The following is a 14,149-nucleotide window of genomic DNA, read 5'->3' as shown; positions in this document are numbered from 1 at the left end:
TGCTACTAGATACCTAGAGGATGGGCAAACAAAATACTATAAAAAATAGTAATGAAGGAAGGCTTGCATTATTACTACAATGACAGAAGTTTTAGTCAGCATTGGAAGAAAAAATTGTTCTGGCCCTAAATAGGTCTACATTTTGAAAACCAGAAAAATAAGGCATTAATTGCTCTTGTTTCTTTAGTGATGTTATAAAGGCTTATTTAAGAAGGTCAAATAAAAGATGATAAATTGTCTTATATATAAAATCATTTGCTCTTGAAATGCGTTGGGTGCTCATTGCATACTTTTCTGAATAAGAAATCTAATCTTGCCCACAGTATAATACGGATCCAACAGATATAACTAAAATACACAAACCCATTCTAAAAATACTTGGATAAATTTTTGATTCCATGTTCATATTCACAAAGTATTTAGGAATAAAGACAAGTCCAAATATGCCTTTTGTTTGGGGCAACAATTTATAATATAACCTTGAGAATTTATAATATAACCTTGAGAATACTTTTTCAACTTTCCCTGCTGTAAAATATTTATAAAAAGTACTTACTACTCAGGTATGATCTGAATATTTTCTCTCCATAGGAACAAATATATGCTAGACTAATATAAGAAAACTATTGGTGATTGTGAGGAATTACTACAATAATGAGATGAAATGAATCATTAAATGCCTCAAAATTTACTAGGATTTACTGAGAAATGATGAAAAATCATTTCAATATTTTACTTGTTAAAACATATTATGAAAATTTATTTTCTATAAAGATTTAGGACCAATGTGTTTTCATTATAATGTTAAACAGCTTTAAATAAATCATATATTTGGCCAGCTAATGTCACTTATAATTATTTAGAACAGGCACTTGTGACAATTCTCTTGTCAAATTTGGTGCTTGACTAAAAATAGAATTGCCTAAAATCTAGGGACATTTGAAGTGACTTTTTAATAAAGAAAGTCTAAATGTTTTATTTTCAATTGAAAGTCACATTGCATAAAAGCTACCTGAGTCAGGGAAGCAAATCCTACTTTCTAGGACGGTTCATGCCCTGAACACAATGAACAGTTTCTTATGAGTTGAAAAGCAAGTGCACCTGCTCCCTCTCCTCACCACTCTGAATGTCTCTGGAATCTTCCCCAGAAGGAGAATTGGAATGAATAAGCTCCAAAGATCAACTAGAATCATTCCTGCCCAAAATACTCAACGCCTCAGAATTTGCCTGTGGCCCCAAATAGGAGGTGAAGTAGAGCTCTGGATCTCTATTTATCTATTTACTAGGCATATAAAAATGATGAAACTAGCTGCTGGACAATGGAGTAGTTTTGCCCTCTGTTGGCCCAAGAATTGTGGAGCTAGTTCACACTGATTAGCCTAAAGTGAATAACTGCAGATATGCAGGAATGAAATTCTTGTACCATTGAAGAACCTTCACTTCTCCTTTGCTAACTTGCAGAATAGACCTGTCAGCCAGGGAGAACGGATGTCTCTGAGCCACGTGGCACTTTAAAACTTCCTTCTCGGCAGCTGGAAGAAAACAAGGGAATTTCCTCAAAGTATCCCTGCAGCTGCAGAATTTGGAAGACTTGAAAGTTAGAATATGTGGGCTGGTGGTGATCTCAGAGGCAACCCTTTGGATAGAACCTCATATATTTGGAGGATCTGAAACAGAAACTTCTCCTCTACTATAGCCTGCTGGGAAATTAGTATCCTTTATGATTGAATAATAGAGCAAATTTATAATCAAAGGCCAGTAAGCTTATAGGACATTCCTTGGAGCTACCAAACAATTTATTTTTACAAATCATATTGAATTATCTAGAGTAGTCTTATATTAATATATAAGAATATAAACATTAGATATTTAATATAGATATGCATCACATGTTCAAACAAGCAAAATTTTATATACAAATCCTATGAGGTACAAAGTATCGATCACAAGCAAGGCATTTTAGCTTTTAAGTCTATTATACAATTTATTACTTTAGAGTTTGGGTATTGCAAATGTGTTTTCAAAGGGACCTTAACAGTTATTGATTATCTTCACAGAACCATAAAATGATAGAAGAGATTCCTTAGAAATTAATACTAAAATAATTTTTAAGGATAGGACAAACAGTTTACCAATCTCCTTCCTGCATAATTTTGACAAATTTAGAAAACTTAGAAAAATTTTCCTACAATCCTTGGTCTCCATCAAGTTTTTGGCTTATCTTTATGGTACTAGAAGCATATTATATTACTTTTTAAATTTACTAGGTTATAAATCATGTAAATCTATAATTATCAATTACTGAAAATGTCATTTTGTATGTACATGGGAATAGAGGTATTGATGTTCTCATTTTTGTAAAATTTTAAGACCTTTAAGACCTTGCTGCTGTAGTATATCTAGACCTTCAACACATTTCTTTAATGGTGAACTATGACCTACAGTGAAACTCAAGCATATTTGGAAAATACATGGAAAATTTTCAGCACCAAAGTGCTTCTAGGGAGGCTATGATACAGTACGTGGAAAACATCCATTCCTACCAAGCATTAGAAACAGTTATCAGTCTTTCATTCCTTTTATCTTCATTTCAATTTAACTAAGTATTTCTTCACATGGCTTTGTTCATGCTTTCTAAAACCCTTTAGTGTGTTTGCTTAACTGAATCAGAGGGCTGGATGGTGAGGCCACGACTTCCCAATAAGATTTAATTATGAGTGCAGATATGAACAAGATTTAGACTATTAAGCCTTGCACTTCAAAAAAACTTTTAACATATTTTGCCTTTAAATCTTTTATCACCTGCAAAAATTAATTAAGTGCAGATGTAGCAGGTTCGCTTTGGATGCCAGGGTTCATTTCCTGTCTATGCTTTGTCAGACAACCTATTACACCTCCTCGTGAACTGAAGGCAAACCGAAAACGGGGCTCATAAATCACCAGTCAGTTTTCTTTCGCCCTTTCCTGGGCTGGCCTTTTTGTATGGGGCAGATCTCCAGCTCATTATTCATGAATATACTATAGACAACATGCCAAGTGTCATCTGCATTTAAACAAACCATTTGTTAAACAAATTATAACTCTATTGTGTAAGAATGCATCATGTTAAAATGCAAGACTAATCTAATGCCTCTGACTTTTAATCACTCAAGGTTCCTGCTGGGAGTCATCCCAAACTGGCATACATGATCTGAGATCTTTCAGAAAGAATGACATGCTGACTTGTTTTAATAATACCACTGTTGCACAACAAGCAACATGATTGCTAACCAGGGGAAGTGGCCAATTGGTTACCAAAGCAACAGCATTCTTTCCAGCACATCTGACTATTTAAAGTCTATATTCTGCAGGGAAAAGTAAATTCAGGTTCTGTTGGGTTATTTTAACTGTGGAAGTATCAATTCATTTAAGGATCATAAAAGTTGCCCTGATCTGCGCCTTCTTCTCATTAAATTGCAGTTAACACCATGAAAGTGAAACGTGAATGTTTATGGTTTCAGAACTGCAATCCTGAATTTAATGAGTTTCCACATTCAAAGGATGTTGTTTGCAAGTGCTAAAAGCAAGACAACGTAACAGAGAAATACAAATTCATTCCCTTTTATCTGAAGTCAGTGAAAATGCAGCTCTGGCCAGGAATACATACCAGATCTACAATCAATATCTTGCTTATATTTAGTTGGTCTCTCAAGTATTTGGCGGTAATTGCAACTGAATTAAAAAAGCAGAACCCCCTGCGGAATAGAGAAGAACAGAGAAATAAGAAAGCAAATCAGCCAGGAAAACCATTATAAATAATGTTCAGAGCATTTTTTAAAATGCTATATGATCTCTGAAGCCATAAATCTGCTTCTAGGAGTACCTTGCAAGATTTTTCAGTCCATCTGCTAACAATTAGAGGCTTCAGAGACATGCACGGGGCAGGTGACCGCCAGGAACCGTGGCGCTTGGAGATGGGCAACAGTCCCTGGTACTTACATGGCTGTGGATTCTTCAGCATGATGGCCTGGGGGCCTTACAACAGCAAACCCATTCTGTAAAAACAAGACAGGTTTTCAGTGATCAGATATGAGAGGATGGCTTGGATCTCCATGTTCTACAGAGCATCAGGCACACATGAAAAGATTCAAGTCTGTAAGAGATTTCAGAGCTTGTTTTCTTGCCCCTATTGTCATTTCATAGAGTGAACAGAAACAATATATATGATCACATTTTCTCAGATCATGTCTCAAAAAGAAGGCTCCCACTGAGCCAAGGGAAGAACAGGGATTTGGGAGTTGTACCTAACTGGCAAATATGCAGGTCAGCTGTTACCCTAGCATGATTCATTTTCAAGAACAACTTCTTATTTTATGACAACAACATTGTACAGAGGGAGAAGAAATTCACTCTTCGTGCAGGTTTGGGTCAAAATTTTGAAAGACCAGGGAAGATCCAAAGTGAAAATTCTTTAGCCGGATTCTCTTAATGGTTATTTCCATTCCATTGTCAGCAAAATGATAAATTTATACTCACACACTCACATACACACAAAAGAAACGCCAGAAAGGTGAAAAAGAGAACAATGGAAAGCCCATATTTCTTCCAGTCTATAAATTTAGCTTGGATGACTGCCAAGACTTGCAACTTTATTGGATTCCCTAAGTCAATTTCTAGCCCACATTCTGGAATTTTATAAAGAATTCCAGGGCTGAGTAGCAATCAGATCTATCCATGATCAAGGAATGCCTTAACCTCCAGATTAGTTGGAATGCATCACGGAAAGCTGAAGTAACTCCAGCATGAAGGCAAGGAACTATAAATCCTTACAAAGCCAGCATGCTCAGAAAAATTGGGTTGCTTGATGTGAAAAAAAAAAATCATTCATCAGATGGTTCACACCACCTTTCACTTAAGTATGATTCAAGCAACATGCTCAAAGATATTTTTTTAATATAGAAACCTAAAACTTTTGAAATAATTTTAATACACCCCAGGGATTTTTTTTTCCAAATCTTACTGCAGTCATAAAGATAGTATCAAGACAAATAATTTATTCCTTAGGACTTTAAATATACATAAATTTACATAAATATTCTAGCACATTATGGTAACCAACATACAATGAGCTAATTTGCTATATATTTTGATAAGCATATAGATAATGATAATCTCAGAAGCAAATTAGGAGTCAAATCAATATCAATTACAAATGTAGACATGATGATAAACATATTTCCTATTATTGTTCTTAAGGTACTTACTATCGGTCTGGCAATAAAAGACTAATATGAGAGAAACTATTAATGAATAGTCAAGACTAAAGAGACTGAAATTTTAAGATTGTAGAATAAGGCTTTAGTGTGCTATTGGACTTCTGGGGATAGATTATTAAGTACATATTATGATAAGTGCAAACATCCTGTTTGGAAAAACAACAGGATGAAAATAACAAATATGATACACAGCAATGTAATTAGCATGTAATGAATTTCTGTAACTGGATTCACAATACTAATAATCTTTGACAATTCAATTAAAACTAGTATGTTTTACAGGTAAAGGGCTACAAAGAAGAAAAAATTCAGTGATCAATATGAAAAAATATTCAACTAAATTATCAAATAAACGCAAACTAAATCCTAACAGAAAAACATTTTTTGACCCAAGACATTGGAATTTTTTGCAATACTCTATACTGCCAATGCAATGGTACTTTATACCCTCAAAAATGCTGCTTAGAAGAAGATAATATAGCCTTTCTGGAAAATAATCCATCTTTATAGATTCAGAGCCTTTTAAAAACATTTACCCTTTTAATTACTAAAATACTTAAAGGATTTTTGCCGTAAAGGTGTTATTAACTTTGTAGACAAGTATTTATATAAAAGATAATGTTTTATTTACAACAGGAAAAAATGGGAATTATCTAAGTTAGCTAATATTAGAAGAATGTTTAAATGAACCATGGTACATCTATACCATGGAATATTATACAGTCATTAAAATGTTATTACAAATATTAAGTAGAACAGAAAGACATCAACTTTGGAAATATTAGTGTTAAAAATAATAGACACACTATGATATATCTGAGTGATGGTATCATGTGGGTTAGTTTAAATTTATAATTTCATATCTTTTCCAAATGTTTTTACAACAAACATTAATTATTTCATAATGAAAAGAAAAATAAACCAAAGAGAAAGTTAAGAGATAGATTTGAATTGGTCTTCCAGGAAGAGCTGTGTTCACAAAGGTAAAGAAATTATTTAAAGGGTATTCCGGGCAAGAGGAAAAATATGAACAATGACTCAGAAGAAAGGATTTTAGAAAGTATTATATACAAATATTACACTGTAGGTTAACTGGAATTTAAATAAAACTTAAAAAAATCAAGTATTATGTACAAAAAAAATCAATCTGAATAGAAATCATGTTAAAGAACAAGATGGAAATAAAATCACATAAATAATTAACTAGACTACAGAGGAAAAGAAGCCAAAGAGAATTTGAATTCTATCTTCTCCCATACAGCCAAATTCCTCGACAGAGGCGTTTGCCTTTCACTTTATAATCTTCCACAGTAACCTCCACCATTCTGCTAAACTGCTTCTGAAACTGCTTGATTTGGGGCTGAAAATTATCTTCTTGCAAACATTTTCACAATCATTACGATCCATCCAAAGCTTCCACTGTGCTCTTATTAACATTTTCCACATCTTTTCTGAGGGCCCCCCTTTCCTTAGCTGAAGCCTAGCAGGGCTGCTTCTTCCACAATTTGTTCAAATAGTAGCTGCTTCCTCTCTCACACCTCACAACCCTGATGCAGTACTAGACAGAGCTGGTGTTCTCCTTGTGTCTCATGGCTGCTTTAAAAGTATAAAGCCTGCTGCATCCACCCCCCTCAATACTTTCTTGTAAAAAAGGATTAGATCACACACAGAGAGAAGAGATAAACACAGTAAGATGACTGAAACTGAGCCCTGTGGCAGTCTGGCTCCCTTTGCCTCCTGTTACATTAGAGGAAGTGTTAGTCCTCCTAAAATCTATTTTACCACCTGTAGTTAGGATCCCAATCCCTCCTACGTTTTCACCATCATTTATGTTTTTCTCACTATCATATTAAATTCATATTAAGATTCCAAATTATACACACACACACACACACACACACAATTGAGATTTAAACAAGCTCGTTTCCACCATCTTGAAAATAACATATATATATATATATATATATATATATATATATATGTTAACCAAAACTATACAAATATACACATTTATACAATATACTATATACCTCCACTCCACTGATCCCTCCAACTGCCACACTTTTCTTCCCTTTTAGCAAGCAAAATTTTTGAAATGGTGGGCAACCTTTCTGTCTCCTTTTTCCTTATCCTCACCTCTGCCTCAATTACCTACCTCTAATTTATTTTCCACTTCCGTAGTCCAGTAAAGACATTTTACTGAGGTTGCCAATGGCTTCCATGTCACTAAATCCAAAGATATTGGTTATGCTTTCAGCCTACCTGGACCCTTTCAGCTTTAAACGCTACTGGCTATATATTCCTTTCAAAAACACTCTCTTCTCTTAGCTTTCATGATTTCATGTTCTCCAGGTTTATTTATCTCTCTTTCCATTTCTTAATCAGCTTCCCTTGAATGTTCATATTCCTCAGCTTGCCCTTTAAATAATGAAAGTACTCAGGACTCAGTCTTAGACTTCTCTTCTCTTTCCACGCTGACTTCGGAGGCAATGCCACCACTTTTGTGGATTCAATCACCACCCATCATCACATACTTCACAGATTTATATTTCCAGGGTAAGCCCTGCACTGAACCAGACCAAAATATCAGTCCACCTACTCAATATTTTCACTTAAATACTCACTTGCAAGTTCACTTCAAATTCAATACATCCAAGATCAAACTTCGGATCTTCTCTAACCTACCAATGATACCGTGATTCATCCAGTGGCTCAAGACAGAAGCTAATGAGTTATCCTAAATGGCTCCCTCTCCCTAGTCTTCCTCCATTTACTTTTAACTCATGACCAATTCCCGTTGATTTTGCTTCTAAATATCACTCAAATCTATGTACTTACATCTCTATCTACTCCTTGAATATTCTGCCTTTTGAATTTCTGCCTTTCTCTCCATCACTCCTCCAATAATTATTTATTGACTTCAATATACATACCTATAGACCCTTGATTTCTCAGTTCTCTGACTCCTCATCATCAGTGGCTCCATCTTCCATTTACAGTCATACTACTAGACTTTGCCATTACCATTGAGACATCTACTCCATAATCTTAGTGTCAAACATACAACTCTACTACAATCCTATTTTCCAGTTAATGCCCCAACTGCACCAAGACTTTCAATCCACTGATTTTATTTAACTTTTGTTATTCATCATTCATCCTTGTCACCATGTTCAGTTCCCTCCTTATCTGGTTAGAATTCAGGGCCCATCAATATATTCACTTCCTTGCAGATATTTTCAGATATCTTGTCCCCCTTTTCCTCCAATTTACTCCTTTGGTGTATTAGTCTGCTCAGGCTACTATAACAAAATACCACAGGCTGGAGGGCTTAAACAACAGAAATTTCTCTAGTTCTGAAGGCTAGAAGTTGAGATTAAGGTCTGGCAGGGTTGGGTTTGTGTTGAGAACTCTTCCCAGCCTGCAGATGTCTGACTTTTTCCTAGAGTCCTCATGTGGACTTTCTTCTGAGTGTACATACACAAGGGCCGAGAGAGAGAGAGAGAGAGAGAGAGAGAGAGAGGGAGAGAGAATTCTAATCTCTTCCTCTTCTTACAAGGACACTAGTCCTATTAGATTAAGGTCTCAACACTATGACTTCATGTAGCCTTTATCACCTCCTCACAGACCCTTTCTTTATATACAACCTAGCAGGGCTAGAGTTTCAACATTACAAATTTTGGGGGCACAAACATCCAGTCCATAAATACTTCTAGTTACTTTGTCCCTTTCTTCCTTCAACATACTTCCCTGATAAATAAAAATATGATAAATAATAATTATTGTGGATTATTATTATTGCTAATCTAATCCTAACAACTCTTGCAGGGAGATAACATTATTATCTTCATTTCATGAAAGAGGAAATCAAGGCATAGAAAGATTAAAGAATTTGCTTAAGGTTCATACCTAGGCAAGTGACAGGGCTGGGAGTCCAACCCAGAATATCTGGCACCTAAAAAACAAGCATTTAAAACTAGGAACACTGTACAATCTGGCCTTTGCTCACCTTTTCGGCTTCATCTTGCACCACCATCCACTTTGCTTTCTCCACCCCAGCCAGTGGCTTTTTGTTTCCTCCAATGAGCCTGTTTCCCCCCTAGCCACAGGACTTTGCACATGCTCCTACTTTGGGATAGAATGTCTTCCACTTATGTATTCTCTCCATTCACCCAGATAACACCTCCTTACCTGCACATTTCAGTTCTAACATCACTTCTGCAGAGAAACCATCCTTGAGCCTCAGTAGGTCAGCATCAGTTTCCTGTGTAATATGTACTTAGAGATCTGCCAACCCGTGTTTCTGAGAACTTGTCTTAGTTTGTAATAATATACCTTAGTGTGGTTATTTGTTTTATACTTTTGATTATTGTAACTTATATAATTAATGCCCCCACAGTGGGGTCACTCCTATATGACTTGGATCACCATTTTATCATCTAGATTTACATAGTGCCTGGCAGATAGCCAGTGGTCAGTAAAGAATTATCAAATAAATTTGTGAATAGATACCATTATGGTCCTTATCTCTGGCCATTCCTTTGATCTGCTCTTGCTGTAAGTTCTTCCTTATCTCAAAGATCCCAACTTTTCCATCCCAGCTTTTTGTGGGAAGCTGCGTATTAAGACTTGAGAACACCGGGGTCCCTGGGTTGCTGAGTAGGTTGGTTAAATGTCCAACTTTTGATTTTGGCTCAGGTCATGATCTCATGGCTCATGAGTTTGAGCCTCATGTTGCCCCCTGCACTGACAGAGCAGAGCTTGCTTGGGATCCTCTCTCTCTTCCTCTTTCTCTGTCCCTTACCCTCTCTCTCAAAATAAATATAAATAAACTAAGAAAAATAAAAAAAAGACATGGGAGCATCTTCTTTCTTAGAAACACATAAACTATTTTCTTCCTTACAATTAATGGAGTCTGTGATTTGATGAACTATTGTACAAAAGTGGTTTAAAATGACACTAGTTTTCTGACAGAAATCTTGGATTTTCACACTGGATTATGAGCCTCTTAACAAGGAATTTGTTTTGTATTTTTCTGTACCCTTTATTGTCTGGCAAAAAGATTTTTTTTTAATGTTTATTTATTTTTTGAGAGAGAGACAGAGTGTGAGTGGGGGAGGTGCAGGGAGAGAAAGAGAGAGACATAGAATCCGAAGCAGGCTCCGGGCTCTGAGCTGTCATCACAGAGCCTGACATGGGGCTCGAACCCACAAACCACAAGATCACGACCCGAGCAGAAGTCAGACACTCAACTGACTGAGCCACCCAGGCGCCCCATGCAAAAAGATTTATGTATGGGATACCACTTGAACCAGGGTTTTCCTTGGCTCAAAAATATATATAATGGGGCACCTGCGTAGCTCAGTTGGCTAAGTGTCCGACTTTGGCTCAAGTCATGATCTCATGGTTCATGAGTTTAAGCCCCACTTTGGGCTCTGTGTTGACAGTTTGGAGCCTAGAGCTCACTTCATCTTCTGTGTCTCCTCCTCTCTCTGCCCCTCTCCCGCTCATGCTCTGTCTCTGTCACTCTCTCTCTCAAAAATAAATAAACATTAAAAAAAATTTTTTTAAAAAGAATATATGTCTTCAATGAATATTTCTCAATGAGCCATTTTAATAATTTACTGTACATTCAAAAATTCAAAAGTCTACTAGCCTCAATAACATTAAAAAACCTATATACAATAAAGGACTCAGATGATCAATTTATTATTTTCTCATCTAATGCTAACAATAATCATTTCATTTCATTATAAAATAGTTTTCTCAAAACTTGAAGTTCATATAAGGTCTTTACTTAATGTCCTTTAATTTCTGAGCATCTCAGATTATAGTAGTAAAACCTACACATTTCATATCCTTTTGAATTTTCTACTTTACTTCATGAAAAAAACTCCTTGATGTGTATTTTATTCAGTTATGAAGATTAAGTGGTTAATCTAAGCAAACAAATGCTGAAATACTTTTCTGTAACTTTGTATCAATTTAATGGACATGTATTTTATCTGAAGAATCTGATTTTAAAAATCTCTTTCAAGTTTTAAATTCTCTTCAATCACGAACATTACTAATCATAGAGTTTTGGCAATATTTTAGTCACTAACAGCAACGGTGTTTCCAGAGTGTACTCATCCATATTTTTACTATTGTTGTTGTCTGGATCAGTATTGTGGATGCTTCTCCTTGGTTAAAGAGAAGGATGTGTTCTCTGATGTCATCATATGGGACATGCAGGAGACTATCTGCTCCCATATATAGTCATGGAGAGGGAATCTGTGACATTGTCTATATGTAAAACTGGATTTGAATGAGAGGGAAAGGAAACCAATCATTTTAGACTATTGTCTATTTTCATAACAGATGACATATTTATTTTTATTTTCTGGTCAAATTTCTCAAAATGCCAAACTTTGTAAATTCATTATATGCACAGTAAAACCCTCCCCAGGCAGTAAGCAAACCAGTAGAACCACATTAAAGATTTGGGTTTTTTGTTTTGTTTTGTTTTGTTTTGTTTTTTTTACCTCACCTAACCAAAGTCAAATTCTTCTACATAAGCTCAGTTTGCCCTCACATGGATGGTAAATGAAAATTTGGAAAATGTAAAACAATCTGATCCTTTTATTTGTTGCATTCATTACGATGGTCTCATGAACAGGAGAAATGTCTATTTTTATTTCTCTAACATCCTCATGGCCAAGTAGGTATGTGATGGATAGTAAGAACCATTAGTAATTCCAAATTGAATAGAGTAATTTAGGTTTCAGAAATCATGGTAAATAAGGGCCTAATGACAACTGATGAGGGTAATGTAGAAAGTCAAGAACACATTATATAACAGAATAGGCCAATACATAGAGAGTCCAAAAGAGAAAAAAGTAAAAATTATGTATATATTTCAAAAATATTAAACAATGATCTAGAGCTTAAACTACTTGTAATATAGCCTGTAGTCCCATTAGCAACTTAATAATTTTATTTATTCTTTATAAAAACATAACTGCAGTACATAGTACAGAAATTCTCTGTGATATTAATAAACTGACAAGAGATTGTGTTTTTCTTGTTGTTGTTGTTGTGTTAGAAGTAGTTGGTCAAATGTTAGACTTTTAATCTTTTCAATGTAACTCTATTTTTGGAAGCTATAAGAACAAAATCAAAGAAACCTGTCCTGTTTTAAAAAATGTTTTATGTATAATTTTTGTTTTATGTATAATTTAACTGCCTACTATCCAAAGACTAATTGAGCATGTCAAACCAATTAATTTGATTCTGTTTTTAAAATTTCTTTTTAAATGGACTGCTAATTTAGAACTCAATAATTACCTCCCTATTACTACTAAAGTATTTCTAAATGTACTTAAGTATCAATCCTCAGTGAAATACCATGTATCAAAACATGGAAAAACAGCAGGGAAAAACTCTACAGCATGTATTCCCAAGTAAAGATGTGATGGTTGAATTATTACTTCAATACATTTTTTGAATTGGAAATTCATATGCAGTGGTTTATGTGCTTGAAATATTTCATTAGAAGCCAAAACCCCAGCTACTCCATATTCATACTGATGCAGCATCAATTTTGAAAATGACTTTTAAGAAACACTCCTTTACCCATATATTTAAAAAATAGTTGGAAACATTTTAATCTACTTTACTATTAAATAATAACTATAGTTGTCAAATATATTGGTGAATAAGCTATTTGGCGCTAGTAAAAAGTAGTGCTGAAAGCAACCAGAATCTCAAATTTAGCCTATGCTGGCTAGCACAACTTACCTCCCAACAAATCTGTATGCTCTTAAGTGACCTCTTGAACATCTCAAGAAACATGCTTGCCAAGTGTACAAGTCTTTTATATGATAGATCAAGAGTAATAAAGGGGCGCCTGGGTGTCTCAGTCAGTTAAGTGTATGACTTCGGCTCAGGTCATGATCTCATGATTCGTGGGTTCGAGCCCCGTGTCAGGCTCTGTGCTGACAGCTTGGAGCCTGGAGCCTGCTTCGGATGCTGTGTCTCCCTCTCTCTCTGTTCCTCCTCTGCTCTCACTCTGTCTCTCTCTCACTCTCTCAAAAATAAATAAAGATTTAAAAAAATTTTTTAAAAAGAGTAATAAAAATAAAGCATGCATTGGCTGGTTTGACACATTTTAAAACTTATTTATAGTAATAAATTTTTGGTTCTTTATATTAAGTTGCACAGAGGGAAGAGGTCAGAAACATGGTAAAGATATAATGCTTCTGTACCATTTACTTGTATAGAAAATCCTAAAGTTTTTGTATTATAGTAAAATTTTGGTTTTTAAAACCATTGCTTGAAGTGATTATTCTGTCTGTTGGATCCTGTTCTTTTTCTCTCTCCCCTTTCTCTTCCTTCCTTCCTCTCCTTCTTTTCTCTCCCCTTCCCCTCCCCTCCAGTCCCTTCCCTTCCCTTTCCTTTTTTTTTGGTGGTGGTGGGGTAATAATATTTTCTGTAATAGGATTTAAAATATAAATACCACTACTCATCTTGCTACATTAAGTATGCAATTTATTTCTTTCCTTCTGATTCAGGTAAAGTGGAATAAGGCAAAACGTCCATCAAAATTCTCTAGCGCATTGTGAAATATCTATGATGTTTCATGTGAACTTGTGGACTCTGTTTCCCCATCCAAAATGGTGCTGATTACAATCAACATAGTGGTATGAAAGTCCATTCTTTCAGCTAAAGTTGAAATTTGTTCAAAAGAAATTGTTCACAATATGTTTGTTGATATCACTGGATGTTACAATTTTAGGTGAAAGATCATTCATGAAAATTGAAAGAATACTCCTTCCCCTCCTATCACTTCCTGGTAATGCATTTGGGGATTTAGATTACCAGAAATCAACTCAGGAGCAGAGAAAGAAAAACAG

At 35.1% G+C, this 14,149-nt stretch overlaps 1 protein-coding gene across 1 annotated transcript in view; it reads right to left on the bottom strand.

Annotated features, from left to right (window-relative positions):
* The window catches only part of HDAC9 (histone deacetylase 9), a 741,574-nt gene that overhangs the window by 189,495 nt on the left and 537,930 nt on the right, over positions 1–14,149 (bottom strand). Inside the window, exons 18-19 of the mRNA XM_032592422.1 lie at positions 3,979–4,034; positions 3,647–3,734 (exon numbers count right to left, since the gene is read on the bottom strand). Of these exons, the coding sequence (XP_032448313.1) occupies positions 3,647–3,734; positions 3,979–4,034 (144 nt within the window). The remainder of the gene's footprint in view (positions 1–3,646; positions 3,735–3,978; positions 4,035–14,149) is intronic.

This window comes from Lynx canadensis, chromosome A2, assembly GCF_007474595.2.
Source record: "Lynx canadensis isolate LIC74 chromosome A2, mLynCan4.pri.v2, whole genome shotgun sequence".
Classification (NCBI taxonomy): Eukaryota; Metazoa; Chordata; class Mammalia; order Carnivora; family Felidae; genus Lynx; species Lynx canadensis.
Note: the sequence above shows the minus strand (reverse complement) of the source record. Positions and strands in the feature narration are given on the sequence as shown.